This window comes from Microcebus murinus, chromosome 10, assembly GCF_040939455.1.
Source record: "Microcebus murinus isolate Inina chromosome 10, M.murinus_Inina_mat1.0, whole genome shotgun sequence".
Classification (NCBI taxonomy): Eukaryota; Metazoa; Chordata; class Mammalia; order Primates; family Cheirogaleidae; genus Microcebus; species Microcebus murinus.
This window is the reverse complement of record NC_134113.1, coordinates 89,861,382-89,879,328: the sequence shown is the minus strand read 5'-3', so window position 1 is coordinate 89,879,328 and position 17,947 is coordinate 89,861,382. Positions and strand designations below refer to the sequence as shown.

Below are 17,947 nucleotides of genomic sequence, written 5' to 3'. Positions count from 1 at the left end.
AGTTCGCATCTGAATTCCATTATTTATCTTTAAAAACTGTGATGACGCCAGGAAGGAACCACACTTCTTGTTTTGCAGATAAGCGAACTGAGGTCCAGAGAGGTGAGGCGTGAAACTGACCCGGGTAGACTTCTGGACTCTTCGTTACCCTGCTGGTAACTTGTCTGGAAACTGTCTTTACTCAAAGCCTGTCTCAGAAATTTTCAATAACTAACCAATAAAAATTATAGCGTACTAATCTAAGTGCTGTATGTCACTTCCAATGTTATCCCAAATAAAGCTAAAACTGACTGCTGTTCAAGTTTAGATAAGGATGTATAAGGACTATTGATGCGTTTTTAACTTAGTACAAGTTTAGAAAATGTCTATAATGTTAAAAAAATAAAATTTAACTAGAATAGCACCAAAGTGGATTTGGCCATTTATCAGAACTGACTTACCACCGTGTCTCCATGTAGCCTAATATTCTGCTAGAATTCTCCCAAAGGAACCTCTTCGCTCACTGATGGGAAAAGGAGGGGGGGGGGCTGTCATTTTAACTTGGAACACATATTTTCATCATTTAATCATTTTGCTGGTGGAAATAAATTGAAAGTTGTCCAGCTGAATGAGACACTTTCGAGAACATTACTGAGTAACAAAAGATTTATTCAAATCATTAATTGGAAGAAAATACATCTGGAATAAGTTTTATTGGAATTCATATAAAAAGAAAAAGGGAATCCATTAGAACTAATATCATAAACAGTTGATTTTACATGGAACCAAAAATATTAAAGAATTGGAACCTAGATGTCTTAGCCTTTTTCCCTTGCATAAAGACAGTCAAATTTTCAGATTTATATGGCAATTACACTTCATGACTTTAGGTAGAGCTTTGTTTTCAGCTAATATTTTAGGGACAGATCATCTAAATTGCCTAATTTGGTTCCTTTCCCTTGGCCTCAAAACACAAACACAAAGAAAATGGAAGGGGGCATGTTTGTTTTCAAAATACGACCTCCTGCTACGATTAGCAAATCAACAGAAACTCACTGCCCTTGGCTTCCATCACAGTTACTAAATGAATCAAGAGACATTCAGTTCAACCCTTAGAGGTCAACATAGATCCCATTGATCAAATAATCGAGTCTCGAGTAACGTTTCCTGCGGAGGGATTCCGAGAGCATTCTGCCCAAGAGGACAAGACCTATCACCAGGAACAGAACACCGAAGGCCAGGGTCCCAATGAGAAGCCACTTTTCGAATGGAAGCTCGTGTTGGTTTTGGGCGACACTGCTCAGTGAGGAACTGCCGGCGCCGGCCTTCCCGCTTTCCCAGGAAGCAGTGTGATCCGCAGCAGAAGACTCCACACCGGACAGGGAAAGTGTGGCAGGGTTATGCGCGCCCCCTGTGCTCGAGGTCAGGTTGGAGATCTCTGTAAAGGGCACCGCTCGTGGGGTGCCTCTCGAGTCCGTCGGTGCCTGAGAGATGGTAGTCGGAACTGCAGTGGTAGCCATCGCTCGAGGTGTAACCGCAGCCAGAGTAAAAATTGTCGCGTTGAGAGCCAAGGGACCCTGAGCAGTGACGGCGGTCACAGGGGGAGCTGTGGTGGCCAGTGGAGGCTGAGAAGTCCCCGAAGGTATCACTGAAGCGCTGGTGGGTGCGAGAGCTGCCGGCTTCGGCGGAGCCGAGGTGGTGTGTGGAGAAACGACGGCCGCTGTAGTTGGGGACACGGTCACATTTTCAGGCAGCCGATGAGCTATTTCTTTTTCTGAGGAAAACTGCGAACTCCGAGAATTCGGGTTTTCTTTATGAACAGGGACCTGGGTACTTGCTTGGTCAATCTTGAATGCTTTCTCCAAGTGATCTGAGGGTCCAAACGTCTGAGGAAAAGCATCTCGGCGTGAGTCGTCAGCGGGTCTTGAAGGCGGTAGGGGAGTGACGGCTTGTGGAGGCTGGCCGCGCCAGGGAGACCCTTCCTGGGCTAACTCTTGGCTTGGCGAGTCAGTTCTGGTCAAAGGTGGAATATCTAGAAAAGTACAGAAAATGAAAGGAAGACTTAACTCATTCCATGCTAAGGTAGGTTAAAAAATACAAACCTGTCGCGTTGTTCAATAGGTCCCCAAACTGTTGCTACTTGATATTTCGCCGAAACGTGTACAAAATGGAAAATACAATTTGCTAAATGAGAATCTAACGGCATCGCCTCTCCACCAGATGCTGTGGTTTATTTCTAGCGGACGGGCAGAAGAGACGTGCGTGGAGGAGGATCAGACAGATTCAGGAAAAGGTGGGAGTTGCACAGCGGCGAGGCTGAGTTTCGGGGAGATGGGGAGGGTTGAGGGGCCCAGGCCAGGGCAGACGGCGGGCTGAGCGCGGGGCGTGGGCAGGGGAGGACGGGCCGCTGAACCTGGGTGTGAGGCGTGAGCCCCTGTAGGACATGTCAACTGAGACTGAGGTGACAACCGGGAATGTGAGCAGTCACCGGGAGAGATTTCACAGCCGGGGCATGCGGCAGGCAAGAAGGGTGTGTGGCGGCCGTGGGAAGCGGCAATGGAGTCGGGGGTGGGGGGCCAGAGTCCCTGTGATGCGCTGCTGACAGGGAGGCGGCAGAGGGGCCGGGCTGGTGAGGCAGCAGCAGCAGAGGGTGGAGGACACTTTGCAACCAAACACACGGATGTATTATTGCAGCGCTGCGCCAGAGCCGGCGGAGGCTATGTGGGAGATTTCATTTTCACTCTCAAAGGTTAGAATTTTAGAGCCAGTGTCTTAGGTTATGAGGACGATGGGACCAATATTTGAAATCACCAGGCCACGATGCAGGCATAAAGAGCAGAAAACCACACAGTCCCGAGTCCTGCTGGCGAGGCACCAGCCTCAGATCCCGCTCCTGCTTGAGAAAGCTTCAAATTTTGCTCTTAGTCACACACACACCCCTTATTACAGCAGCTCAAACCGGAAAGGCTTGTTCAAGCAGTCAAGGGCAGGGAACGATCACCTGATTTGCTCCATGATACTCCGCTGCTGCTCGGGTTGGCTAACCCTTCGCTCAGACTGGAACTGCAGAAAACACGGGGAAAGCAGCAGAGGAATGCCCTAGCATTTATCGCTTCCCTCTCTGGCCCCTTGTCCCTTTTCTGCCCCAGCTTGCCTGCATGCCAGTTGCCAAACTAGACCTCACTCTCCTCTCTCCCAACAAGCAGATCCAGAGGCAACTTGGATTTGTGACATCTTGTGACTACTCTCTAAGCTTCACACCTCTAAGAGGTCCCTTAGAACAGGCACTGACTAATCCATTCAGGACAGGGGTCGGCAAACTATGGCCTGATGGAAAGATCTGGCCGGCCGCCTGTCCTTGCAAGGCTTGCAAGCTGAGAATGGTTTCTACATTTTTAAATGGGTGAAAAAAAATATATATCAAAAGAAGAATACCATTTTGTGACACATGAAAAGTATATGAAAGTCAAATTTCTGTGTCCGTAAATAAGGTTTTATCAGCACACAGCCATGCTCATTTGTTTGCATAGTGTCCACAGCTGGTTTCATACTACAAGGACAGAGGTGAGCAGGTACGAGGGATTGTGTATGGCCCACAAAGCCTAAAATATTGGCTGGAAAAGCCTAAGATATCATTTGGCACTTGAAAGAAGAAGTTGGCAGACACCTGCTCAAGGATATAATATTCTACTCTTAACACAGAATTTGGATACCCAGAGTTCCTTTTTCCTCCCATTATGCCTAAGGACAGAGTTTTTAATACAGGTACTATCACATTCATAGCATCACCATGACATAAACAGCACCTATATTTTTAGGCAGGATCAGATATTTTAAGAAACAAAACTCCATATATCTCATTTTAAAGGTAAAAAAAAAAAAAAAAGGACTAATTAAACGTTCTGTGACGTGGGTGAAATCAGAACTCAAACACAGCCATTGATAAGAACGACCAAAACGGCTGTTTTCTTTCTCAAGCTCATAAATAAAACAGAGCTAGGGCTGGTCCCATGTCTTGATAAGATTCCTCTACTGGCAAAGGTCCCAGAACCACACATGGGTCCTCACACCTGCTCCGGTTACACACCCACTGAGGTTTGCAGTGGGGGCGTGGTGCTTTCCCTGGGTCACGCAGAGCGGCCACAAAGGGAGCAAGAAAACAGCCCTGTGCCCTCAACTCCTCTTTTGAGGTCCTTTCAAGCAACTTCATTGAGTCAAAAAATGAGGGACTGACTACTACTTGGATCCCAGCTAAGCAAAAGACTCCCAATTTATTCTTTCTGAATTCTCCTTCCAGTCTTTAGTAAAAATGACATACCATAAAGCTGCAAAAAATAAATAAATTTAAAAAATTAAATAATGCCAAGTTACAATGGCTTTATAGAATGAACAGAGTCCACTGTCGTCTTTCAACTTTCGGTGTGTAAATATTAGTCAACGGGTTATAGGAAATAGAGTTCCTCTGGAAACAAGCCACTAGACATCTATATTTAATTTCACTTCAAACAGGAAGCAGATAATTAGTTTTTAATGGGGTAATCTCAATCCATCAACATGGGCGGATTCACAGAGAGAACTGCAAACACAACTCGTGCATATCCTGTAGATGTAAACAGCTCTGTGCGTATTGTGTCCAGGGCTGGTGCCACGTTGCGCTGAGACGGTTATCAACCTGCTATGGGCTGATGGCGCCCCCTGGTGGCTTCCACACGAACTGGTTTTTTTTATTCTAACTCCATTCCCTTCCTGCTTGAAAGATTTATATACTCATGCCAAGCTCCCTTGCCTCCCATTTCCATTGGTGACGATCTTTACCACATACCTCCTCTTTCATACATACATTATAAAACCAACAACACCAAAAAAAAAGTATCAGAAAAATTAGAAGACAAATTCAGCTATAATTTCTATCATCACATCCCACCAACAGATTTACACAAATAATCTGTGTTACATGTTCCTTTTTAAGGAGGTGTTTGATGCATCAGGTTTCCCTGGTTCATGAACAAAACTCAGACACAGCCTCCCCCAGGGGACAGAGCAGTGTCGGCGCTCAAGCGCCCTGGGCAGTGTCATCCCCCAAATATACCTCACTATACAGTATAGAGAGAAGCCATCATTCCACTTCTCCTCCCAACCCTACAACTGCTTCTCCTCAAATTATCCCCAACCCAGTAAATGGTTCCACCATCCATCTAGACGCTCAAGTCAAAAACTAGGATTTGGGCCAGGCATGTTGGCTCACACCTGTAATCCTAGCACCTGGAAAGGTGAAGCAGGAGGACTGCTCGAGGACAGGAGTCCAAGACCAACCTGGGCAACACAGCGAGACCCCATCTCTACAAAAAATAAATAAAAAATGAGTCAGGCATGAGGGACTACGCATGCCTGTAGACTCAGATACTCAGGAGGCTGAGGCAGGAGGATTGCTTGAGCTCCAGGCTGCAGTGATCTGTGATGACGCCACTGCACTCCAGCCTGGGCAACAGAGTGAGACCTTGCCTCAAAAGCAAACAAACAACAACAACAAAAAAACAACCTAGGACTCAACCTCAACATTTGTCTTTTCCTGGTCCTCCATATCCACGCCACCAGCAAGTCCTGTCAACTCTACCTCTGGAATGGCCCATACTCCATCCCTCTCTCCATCTCCTCTACCACCTCCCTGGTCTCTCAGGTGGGTCCCTACCCCCTGTAACCAGTCTTTCCATTTCCCCTTTGCTGCTGTGACACTGTCCATTCCCAAGAGGCCAGTCACAGTGAGCTTTGAGAAATCACCTTCAAAATACCACGTAACATGCCTGCATCAAAGCTTCTAACAGCTTCCCACCACGCACCTAAAATAAAAACTCCCTCCTGTGGCTTACAAAGCTGTATGTTATCCGGCTCTCCTGGCCTTTTTGCACATCACTCTGCATTTTCTGATGGGATGCACCTATGACTATATTTTTCTTGATCTTTATTTATTATAGTTATTGTCTCTCTCCCCTAAAACATAAGTTCCAGAAGTAAGACCTTGTTTTTCATGTTTAACGTTGCATCCTTAAGGTGTAAAAAGTGCTTGGCACATAGAAGATGCTAAATAATATTTATTTACTGAATAAATGAACAAATGGAATATTAACAATCAAGGGTAGAATTGTAAAAAAAACTTTCTAGGGCCCGGCTCAGTGGCTCACGCCTGTAATCCTAGCTCTCTGGGAAGCCGAGGCGGGTGGATCGCTCAAGGTCAGGAGTTTGAAATGAGCCTGAGCAAGAGTGAGACCCTGTCTCTACTAAAAAATAGAAAGAAATTAATTGGCCAACTAAATATATATAGAAAAAATTAACCGGGCATGGCGGCACACGCCTGTAGTCCCAGCCACTCAGAAGGCCAAGGCAGGAGGATTGGTTGAGCCCAGGAATTTGAGGTTGCTGTGAGCTAGGCTGATGCCATGGCACTCTAGCCCAGGCAACACAGCGAGACTCTGTTTCAAAAAAAAAAAAAAACCTTTCTAAAAGTTAAAGACAATTTGATACTGAAAGCATTTCAACCTGAAATATTAACCAGCCAAAATCTTAGCAAGACTTATTCAAGTAATATTAATTTATTTAGCTGTTTATTTTCTGTATTCTGAAATAATAAGTTCTATGGATATGGAGAATGTATTTTTAGTGTTTTGCACAGAATCTGGCATATGGTGGATGTTTAGTAAATATTTCTTGCATGAATTTCTTTCCAGGTCTAGACAATAAAATCTAGTGAGTTCGATTTCAGATAATGTGATTATAAGATAATAGGAATTTAATAACAAATACATTAGAATTTTATATATTAACATGGGTCTTAACCCTTTCAAAACAGTCCCCCTGGAGACCCAAATACTTATTCAGTTTTGCAGACATTGTTCTAAAGAGGTACTTCAAACATGTTTCATGGATCAGGTGTGGTGGTTCACGCCTCTAATCCTAGCACTCTGGAAGGCCAAGGCAGGAGGATCACTTGAGGCCAGGAGTTCCAGACCAGCCTGAGCAAGAGCAAGACCCTGTCTTTATTAAATATAGAAAATTTAGCCTGGTGTGGTGGCATGTGCCTGTAGTCCCAGCTACTTGGGAAGCTGCGGTTGGAGGATTCCTTAAGCCCAGGAGTTTAAAGTTGCAGTGAGCTATGATGACACCACTGGATTCTAGCCCTGGTGACAGAGTGAGACTCGTCCCCCAAAAAATAACAAAAACTTTCATAAGAGGTCTGTGTACTTATTATCCTATAAAGGCAAACAACAACAACAACAAAAACCCAGAATACTATCATGCTTTTCATTGAAAAGTAGATTTTGGTTTAATAAATTGAATTTCAAGTCAGGAGATTTTCTGGCATGTCTCAATATTTGTGATCCCTTTTGGTAGCTTTATTTAGACTATTTTGTAGAAAATCTTTCACATAAACTATATCCTTAAATAATTCCTATTACAACAGAAAATGAGCAATGCTTTTATTACCTCTAAATATCCGGTAACTCATAAGTCCTTTTGCTGGTTTCAGTGGACAGGCTTCCTCACTGGGACAGAAAAATAGGTAGCAGTTGGGTTGTCTAGCTGTCTTTCGAGTGTCGAAGATCATCAAGTTACATGCTTTGTCCCCTGGAATGAAAGGTTTTGTAAGCATGATTTTGAAATTGGATTGTCTAAAGAGTAAGGCAAGCAGGAAGAACTTCATTTACCCTGGTGTCCAACACAAACACCTTTGTTCATTTTGTTCACTTGCTTGCTGACCACTGAGTCACTTCCTTTTCCTTAGTTTAGTTGCTTACAGAAATTTAAAAAGATAGTGGGCTTAAAAAATCTGAGTTAAGATCAGGCTCACGCCTGTAATCCTAGCACTTTGGGAGGCCAAGCAGGGAGGATCACCTGAAGGCAAGAGTTCACAACTAACCTGAGCAACATAGCAAGACTCTGTCTCTACAAAAAATTAGAAAAATTAGCCAGGTTTGGTGGTATGCAACTCTAGTCCCAGCTACTCAGGAGGCTGAGGCAGAAGGATTGCTTGAGCCCAGGAGTTTGAGGTTGCTGTGAGCTAGGCTGACGCCACAGCACTCTAGCCCAGGCAACAGAGTGAGACTCTGTCTCAAAAAAAAAAAAAAAAATCTGAGTTCAGACAGTCTTTGGCAAAATCAGTTTTTAATAATACCTTGAATTCTATAGAAATAAGCCTTCTGTTTGTTAAAATGTCCACCAAAATATACATAAAAACACTTACTGCAATCTTTATACAACTCACAACTGAGTTGGTTCTTATGAAAATGGCTCTAACTCTCTTATATTCTGAAGGCATCTCAGATACTTATAAAGCCATGAATCTGGCTTTCTTGGGAGGAGTCAGTAAATGAATCTTGAAGGGTAAGGGGTGTACAGGCTACTTATTAAGAACACATGCTCTGCAAACCATCACCACCAGCACCTCAAGTCAGGCAATGGTTAGAGATCAACTTTGGCTCCCTGGATGAGAAAGAAGATTTAGTTAGCCTCGTCTCTACTATAAATACAAAGAAATTAATTGGCCAACTAATATATACAGAAAAAATTAGCAGGGCATGATGGCACATGCCTGTAGTCCCAGCTACTCAGCAAGCTGAGGCAGAAGGATTGCTTGAGCCCAGGAGTTTGAGGTTGCTGTGAGCTAGGCTGACGCCACAGCACTCACTCTAGCCTGGGCAACAAAGTGAGACTCTGTCTCAAAAAATAAAATAAAGTAAAATAAATAAAGGATATAAATGAAAAGCCAGATGCAGAGGCACACAGCATCTCAAGTACTCTGTCCCTATGGAATTGGGGTATGCCCCCTCCTTAGACATGGATGTGTTCATCAACTTGGAAGCTCCCTGAACCTCATCATTTAGGGGTTTTTATGGAGGCTTCATTATATGATCATGATTAATTAAGTCCTGGGCCTGTGGTTGAACATCAGCCCCTCCCCTGAGGTCAGGGAATGGGGTTGAAAGTTCCAAGCTTCTAATCAAGGCTTGGTCTTGGGGCCGGGCACAAGGCCTCACACCTGTAATCTCAGCACTTTGGGAGGCTGAGGTGGGAGGATCGCTGTCAACATAGTGAGACCCTTATGTCTCCTGAAAACATTCAAAAAAAAAAAAAAAAAACATAGTGAGACCTTGTCTTTACAAAAAATTAAAAAATTAGCTGGGCATGGTGGTGTGCGCCTGTAAGTCTCAGCCACTCAGGAGGCTGAGGCAGGAGGATTGCTTGAGCCCAGGAATTCAAGGCTGCAATGAACTATGATCACGTCACTGCACTCCAGAAACTAGGGGCCTGTCCAGAGTATCCTCATTAGCACAAACTCAAGTACGGTTGAAAAGGGCTTGTTATTAAAAATAACAAAAGACATGCTCCTACAACTCAGGAAATTCCAAGGTTTTGGGAGCTCTGTGCCAGAAACCAGGGATGAAGACCAAATATGTCTATATACAAATATATTGTTAATATATAATTGTATTATATATTATTATTATACCACAAAAAAAGGAAGTAAAGATCTAAGAGTAAACATCTGACTTAGTTGGCTAACATAAATCAACTAAGAGTCACTGGTCCAGTGTTAACTAGCCTTTCATGCTCCTTGATGGCAAGGCCTAGTTCATCTTATTCAATATTTTATCTCTAGCCCCTAGCATGGTGTTAGGTGCTCAACACATTCAGCTTTTTTCATTTAGAGAATTAGGCCAGGGTCACAAGCAAAACTAAAAAACAACCACAGTTTTACTCAGATATACGGTACACTCTCTTTCAGTTTGCAGATTTAAAGCCTGAAATATGCAAAGGCATGGTTCAAACCTCTGGGCCTCAGTTTCCTTTTGTGTCATGAGAATGGGTCAGACTGAACACTCCCCTGTCCCTTCACAGTTCTGGAAGCTGCAATGACCTAGTGATCATGGCTTCCTGATTCATACTATGCCACCAGCTCCAGGGAGAGGCATGGGGTGGAGGTTTTGTGCTTCCACTTAAAAATGAAATGCTGATTTTCCCATGGGATAGGTTTAAAATTTTACTTTTTGTCTCAACCCTCTTTCTCTGTTTACATGTCCTTTGTAATATCACACTGTATTCCAATACTCCATAATGATGGCAGCTAAGCATCTAAACAGAATTTTTTTTTTTCAATATTCTAGATGCCAGTTAGGACATACCACCAGTGGTTCTCAGCCATTTTTCTACCCAGTCACCTCAGGGATACATACACGCACTCATCAATAACCTTACTCAGCTTCGGGGAGGGGAGGGCACACTTGTAGCAAATTTGCCAGTGATTTTGTCACCCAGAATTTCTGCCCCCTTGACAATCACTGGTGCAAACTCTTCAGCTGCACCCAACAGCTACTTAAGTCACAAAACACGTGGAATGAAGGACTGCCAGGGAACTATTGTTTACCTGAGATGTTTGTTGTTGAACAGCAGGAATTAATGCAGTCTTCTTGAGTTAACGTATGTATGGGCTCATTGCCTCTGATTCCCTTGGAAAGAGATGACTGGATGTCAATGATAACATCTTCGAGACTCTCAGTGAGGCACTTCTGACTGGCAGACAGCCTTAGCGACAGGAAACAAATGATCACCAAAGTGTAAGTCAAGCTCCTGTCTCCTCTGAAGAACATTTTAAATTTCAGTTTAGGCTTGGTCTTCAAAGGTCAAGGATAATCCTCTCTCTGGTCGTAGTTTGCATGGAGAAGACTGCACAGATGCTGGAATTTCTCCCTAGAACGAAAGTAGAGAATCGTCAATGAGTTTGTTTCTTTTAACAAACCAGGGAAGAAACATTTCATTTCAGGCCCGGCGCGGTAGCTCACGCCTGTAATCCTAACACTCTGAGAGGCTGAGGCGGGCAGATTGCTCAAGGTCAGGGGTTTGAAACCAGCCTGAGCAAGAGCAAGACCCCGTCTCTACTATAAACAGAAAGAAATTAATTGGCCAACTAAAAATATATAGAAAAAATTAGCCGGGCATGGTGGCACATGCCTGTAGTCCCAGCTACTCGGGAGGCTGAGGCAGGAGGATTGCTTGAGCCCAGGAGTTTGAGGTTGCTGTGAGCTAGGTTGATGCCACGGAACTCACCCTACCCTGGGCAACAAAGTGAGACCCTGTCTCAAAAAAAAAAAAAAGAAACATTTCATTTCCATCCAGTCAATGAAAAGGATCCGTGTACGATTTAGATGACAGAAATAAACAAGGATTTTTTTATTCATTTCATTTTTAGATTTGAGACAAACTTATATTAAAAACCTGGCAAAGAATTAATAAGTACAAACAAGTATACTATCTCATCAGTGCTTAAAAGCCGACAGTGCCTATGAAGGAAGAGGTACGAACAGTAGGCCTGCCTCTGAGTTCTAGAATCCTTCCTCTTCTTGCCTCTTCTAACCAGGAGGAGAAAGGACACAAATTTCTAGTCACTGATGAAGCAGTGATAATAGGTTTGAACACAGTTCCTTTCTCAGTAATAACAATTAGCATTTTAAATAAGCTACTGGATGGTAGGCATTATGTTAAGCAATTAACATATATTACCCTCTTTAATCCTTATGCCATCCCTGCAAAAAAGCTATTATTTTTCTCATTTTATAATGAGGAAACTGAGGCAGCTTTTCTTATTGCTGCCATTCCTTAAATATCAAACCAGAGGCAGGTAACTATCATAATCTAATTCTAGGAATTAGCCAGTCAGCAGGGGGAATATTCCGGCTTGGTTGAGAGAAAGTTTAGGGGCAGTTGTTCTTTTTGATGTCCCTAAAAACACAAAAGTCATACTATGTACAATGCCAACTCCGCTGGTAAGCTGGTTCTTTTAGGAAAAATAAATGTTAAACTGGCAAGGCAATACCAGAAACTATTCTCACTCACCTACCTCCACATTTCCAGAATACAAATTGTCCACTGAATGATAGCTTAAAGTAGAATTACTGCTTTTTTAATTTTTCTGTCATGAACCCCTCTGGTAGCCTGAGGAAGTTCAAGATTTCTTCTGAGAGATCTGTTTTAAAATGCATATGGTGAAATATACAGGCATTCAAAGGAAGCTAGTTATACTGAAATATAATTATCAAAATAGTTTTTAAAATATGCCTACAAAACTCTGATGAAAGAAATCAAAGATGATCTAAATAAAAGGAAAGATGTTCATGGACAGGAGGACTCAATATTTTTAGGATATCAGTTCTTCCTAACTTGATCGATAGATTCAATACAGTCCCAATCAAAATCTCAGCCAGTTATTTGTGGAGATCAACAAACTGAGTTTAAAGTTTATGTGGAAATGCAAAAAGACCTAGAATAATCAATATAATAATGAAGAAGAACAAAGTTGGAGGACCGACACTACTTGACTTCAATATTGACTATAAAGCTACAGTAATCAAAAAAGTGAGGTACTGGAAAAATAGACAAATAAATCAATGGAATTGGAATAGTAAGCCCAGAAATAGACCCACACAAATATAGCCAACTGATCTTTGACAAAGGAGCAAAGGAAATTCAGTGGTGAAAGGATCATTTTTTCAAAAATGGTGCTGGAGAAACTGAACATCCATATGCAAATAGACACAGACCTTATACCTTTCACAAATATGAACTCAAAATGGAACACAGACCTAGATGTAAGATAACTCTAGTTTGATGTTAGACAAGTTATGAAATTCCTAAAAGATAACAGGAGAAAAATCTTTGTGACCTTAGATTAGGTAATGAGTTTTAAAATATTAATATAACACCAAAAGAACAATGCATGCAAGAAAGAATTGATGTTGGGCTTCATTTAAATTAAAAACTTCTGGCCAGGCATGGTGGCTCACACCTATAATTCCAACACTCTAGGTGGCCGAGGCAGGAGGATCACTTGAGGTCAGGAGTTTGAGATCAGCTTGAACAAGAACAAGACCCTGTCTCTTCTAAAAATAGGGAAAAAATTAGCTGGGTGTGGTGGCAAGCATTGGTAGTCCCAGCTACTGGGAAGGTAGAGGCAGGAGGATTGTTTGAGTCCAGGAATTTGAAGTTGCTGTGAGTTAGGCTGATGCCATGGCACTCTAGCCTGGGTGACAGAGTGAGACTCTGTTTCAAAAACAAACAACAACAACAACAAAAAAAACCCCACCTCTGCTCTAAGGACAGGTGAGGTGGCTCAAGTCTATAATCCTACCACTTTGGGAAGCTGAGGCAGGAGGGTTGCTTGAGGCCAGAAATTCGAAACAACTGAACAACATAGCCAGACCCTGTTTCTACAAAAAACAGAAAATTTAGCTGGGCATGGTAGCACATACCTGTAGTCCCAGATATGTGGGAGGGTGAGGCAGGAGGATCGCTTAAGCCCAGGAGCATGAGGTTGCAGTAAACTATGGTGATGCCACTGCACTTTAGCCTGGGCGACAGAGCAAGACCCTGTCTCAGAAACGAACAAAACAAAACAAGACTTCTGCTCTACAAAAGACACTGTTAAGAGAATGAAAGGCCAGACTTGGAGGAAATATTTGTAAAACAAAATCTGACAAGACACTGGTATCTAAAATATACAAAGAACTCTTAAAACTCAACAATAACAAAAAAAAACTCAAAAAGTGGGCAAAAGATCTGAACAGACACCTCACCAAAGAAGGTATACAGATAACAAGTAAGCATGTGAAAAGGTGCTCAACATCATATACCTTCAAGGAATTGCAACTTCAAACAATGAGTTACCACTACACACTTATTAGAATGACTAAAATCCAAAAACTGACAGTACCAAATGCTGACAAAGATATGGAGCAACAGGAATTCTCATTCATTGCTAGTGGGAATGCAAAATGTTATAGCCACTTTGGAAGAAATTCGGCAATTTCTTACAAAGCTAGCCATACAATTCAGAAATTGTCCTCCTATGTAACTACCCAAATGAGTTGAAAACTTATGTCCATACAAAAATCTGTACGTTTATAGTAGCTTTATTCATAATTGCCAAAAATGAAAAGCAACCAAGATGTCCCTCAATAGGTGAATAAACAAAATGAGATATATCTATACAATGGACTATTATTCAAAATTAAAAGAAATGAACTATAAAGCCATGAAAAAAAAATGGAAGAATCCTAATTGCATGTTTCTAAGTGAAAGAAGCCAGTCTGAACATGTATGATTACAATCATATGACATTCTGGAAAAGCCAAACCACAGAGGCAGCAAAAAGATCAGTGGTTACCAGGAGATGAGGGGAGACGAATGAATACGTGGAGCACAGGCGATTTTCAGGACAGTGAAACTATTCTGCATCTGTATAATACTGCAGTGGTGGATACCTATTATTGTACATTTGCCAAAACCCATCAAACTGTAAAACACACACACAGTGAACCCTGTGTGAACTATGGACTTTTAGTTAGTAAAAAACAACAAAACAAAAACAAAAAGAGTAAAAAGCAAAACAAAGCCAGTGTATGGTAATGGAACACCAGTCTAACACCTTCCTTTTTAACTGTTATGTCCAACTTCTGCACACAGTAAACTAAAATAGCAAGTAACATTTACTGTTCCTCACATGCCAGTTTCTATGCTGCATATATTATGTCATTTAATCCTGCCAAGGATCCTAATGAGATAGGTCTCACTATTATCCCCATTTTCAGTTTTTTTTTGCTACTTTCTTCCTCCATGCTTCATTTTTAGTTAAGATTTTTTAAAAGTTGGGTGATATAATATGTGCTTCTCTATTAACCTATTAAATAACAAGTAGTATATCCAGTAACTGCCATAATTTTGAAGTAGTGTTGATTATAAATGATATTTCAAGATATGTACAACAAGTAACACAGTAAAATATCTGGGATTTCTACTGGTGGCAAATCACAGCTACTGCTATTAATACTATTACTATGGCTCTTGCCTACATTCCTCTCGAAGGAAATGCTAACATTTCCGTTAGAGGTTAGTGAAATAAATTTTTCCACCCATTTAGGAAGTTCACAGACTTCCTAAATTCTATCCACAGACACCTGGGGTATCATGGACTTTCCAGGTTAAGAATCCTGGTACAAGTTACGTATTATGCCACCACATTTTGCAAGCCTCTCTTCCAGTCTTAGGGACACAAAAGAGAAAATCCAGGCCAATACTTTACTTTGAATGGATTCTGATGTAGTCTCTTTTCAAGCTCTTGCAAAGAAACCTGAACAATGCCAGGGGAGGAGGCAGGAGCCGTGTTTTCAGTATGCAGAATCTTGACACCCCTGGACTGCAAGAAGTACTGAAGAGCTGATCCCATTAAAGATACTCAACAATTAATCAAGTTAATGAAATCTTCTAGTCCATTATTACTCAAGCCTTAAGGGTCCAAAGTCAAGTTGAATCCTGTTGAAAGATGGAGGGAAAAGGATACAGGTGTGAAGGAGAGGACACACCTGAGCTTTATCGCCTGCTTATTAAGAGTCACTAAAACTTATTAGTACATAACTATTTTAAATATTGGAAATCATTTTACTCACAGCATACTACAACTTATCAAGATGCTTATAGCTGTACATACACACACCCTACAGGGTATTAGACAATTAGCAGGTTCAATAATCAATACAGGAGACAAACCATACGAGAAAAAATGGAAGAGCTTCCCTTCCTTTGAGGAAACATATGTTGCTCCCTGGATTATTCTTCTGCCTCTCCTTTTGGGCGCGGAGGCGGTGCCATTTATGGCAGGTGCTCCGAGCCTGCCTGGAGGTCCCCTTTGGAAGACTGCAGCGACACAAAGATCCTGGCCAGCCCTTATGCGCCCCAGCCTGGTCCTCGGGTCCTCTGGCATGGGTGCAGGAGCCTCAGGCCCCTGGAAACCAGGGGAGCCGCTCTCTCAGCAGGTGGGGACGCGGCCGGCCTGGGGGGAGGGCGGAGACGCCTTTACCTGGCGGCGAGAGGACCCCGGGGCGTCTGCGGTGCGAGGACAGCTCCGCCGCGCGGGCGGGCGGGACCGGCGATCCGCGCGAGGGTCTCGGCGAGGACTGCGGGGGATGCGCGGCAGCTCCCGCACCCGCCCGGCGGGTTTCGTGGTTAGCAAGTTCCTGCTTCCGTTGCAGCGACTGAAAGTTTGCCGCGGGGGAAGGGCACATTCCTGCCCTGCAACCCGGAGCTGCTTCCCGGCAACATCCAGCGCGGTGTCCCCGGCACCTGCGAGAGCCGCGAGCCCCTCCCCGCGGGGGCTCCGGGCACCCGGCCCCTGCGCTGAGCCCCCACTCCGCGGACCCGGGCCGCGCGCTGGAGGGGCCTGCCGGTAGCCCCGAGGGTCTGCAGCTGCGCCTTGTCGCCTCGGAGGCCCGAGCCCGCGCAAATACACGTGGAGGAAAAGTCAACTGTACCAAACTGCACGCAGTGAAAAGTCTACCCCTCATCCCTGTTTCCTGGTCCCCTGGTCCCCCTCCCTGGAGGCAACCACTGAGAGCAGTTTTTTGATGTTCAAGAGTGCTTTCTATTTGGGGCATAATTATGAAAATCCTATTTCGTTAATTGGAGGATGGAGGGTCCTTGAGTAGAGGTGGCAATTCTTGAGTTAAATAGTATGGGCAAGGCAAGGTATTTGGCTTTCTGTAAGAGTTATTGTTTATAGGGACGGGTAATGATGATGAAAACAATGGTGTCTGTTATAGTTATTAAAATTGTATCCCTAACACTTATTACAGTACTTGGTATGTAATAAGTGCTCAGTAAATATTTAGCTAAAATATTAATATATTTGTTGACTGAGGGAATGGAAAAGAACTACATAGGACAGAGGTTGTAGAAGTGTTTTTAAATCACTGCTCACCCCACACGCACCTCCATATACACACAAACAAATGCAATGTTACTAAACCAGGGACATTGGATTTGGCAAGTGGTCTAATCTTTGACAGTATCACCTTGGTCAGTGAGAAAGAGCTTTTAGATCTGATGTAATTGCAGATTATTGGTCTAGGCCTCTGCAGCCAACAGCTATACCCTAGTTTTAACCAATAGCTAGCGAGGTATATGGTGACAGAGAATGTTTGTGAACAGTGGTCCAGAGGATGATCTACTCTTGAATGATAATAAAATTGCCAAAGCTCGGGTTTCAAAGAGTTACCCAAGAAAAGTAAACTCCAGAGTAATTTCCCACCAGAGTGCTTTTCCTGATGCCACAAGGGACTGATATGCAATGCATTTCATCTCTGCAGATGCTATACTTCAAGGTTCAGGGTGTAGAGCAGTCACGTTTTCTGAATCCCTCTACGTGGGGTAGTCTATGCAAGGCACTAAGTAAACCTTTCCATCATTAGAAACTTCAGATTCAGTGTTCTGATACAATGAACCTGTCAGCATTGAAGTGATGTATTATTTTTTCAGTTATGACAGTGAATGAAGGACATTTATAAACAAATAATGATTAAAGAAAACTTTTCTTCTCTTTTGAGACAGAGTCTTGCTCTGTTAGAGCACAGTGGGGTCATCACAACTCACTGCAGCCTCGGGCTCGTCACCATGCCCAACTAATTTTTACCTTTTGTAAAGATGGGACCTCACTATGTTGCCCAGGCTGATCTCAAACTTTTGGCCTCAGACAATCCTCCCGCCTCAGCCTCCCAAAGTTCTGGGATTCCAGGTGTGAGCAACCACTACTGGCCAAAAAAAAGTATTTTAATTGGGAAATATGTATTAAGCACCTGCAGGGGAAATTAAAAACCAATAAAACATAGGATCTACCTTCAAGATGTTTATAATTCAGTGGAGGAAACAGACAAGTTAAACAATGGCTGTGTAAAGAATAAATGTTATGATAGAAGATGCTAACTAAGGAAGCTCAGAGTAGGAATATCTGATTCTGACTTCCAGGAGGAGATGTATAAGTTAATTCTTAAAGGAGGAAGCTCAGCTAGCTAGATGGGGAGACAAAGACTGAATATTCCAGACAGAGGAAACAACACAACCATCAGGGAATTCAGCCTGACTGGCATGAAGGCTA

The 17,947-nt window shown here is 43.0% G+C and overlaps 1 protein-coding gene across 2 annotated transcripts; it reads right to left on the bottom strand.

Moving 5' to 3' along the window:
- Positions 1 to 627: 627 nt before the first annotated feature.
- Positions 628 to 16,071, bottom strand: MANSC1 (MANSC domain containing 1). Of its 2 annotated transcripts, XM_012774431.3 has the most exons (5): positions 15,878 to 16,071; positions 15,104 to 15,333; positions 10,397 to 10,719; positions 7,459 to 7,599; positions 628 to 2,011 (listed from the first exon to the last, which is right to left on the bottom strand). In XM_012774431.3, the coding sequence occupies exons 3-5, from the start codon at positions 10,617 to 10,619 to the stop codon at positions 1,092 to 1,094; spliced, it is 1,284 nt and encodes a 427-aa protein (XP_012629885.2). In that variant the 5' UTR covers positions 10,620 to 10,719; positions 15,104 to 15,333; positions 15,878 to 16,071; the 3' UTR covers positions 628 to 1,091. The 2 variants fall into 2 exon arrangements, with proteins under 2 accessions (XP_012629885.2, XP_012629884.2); XM_012774430.3 differs by lacking the exon at positions 15,104 to 15,333.
- Between the last annotated feature and the right edge of the window lie 1,876 nt (positions 16,072 to 17,947).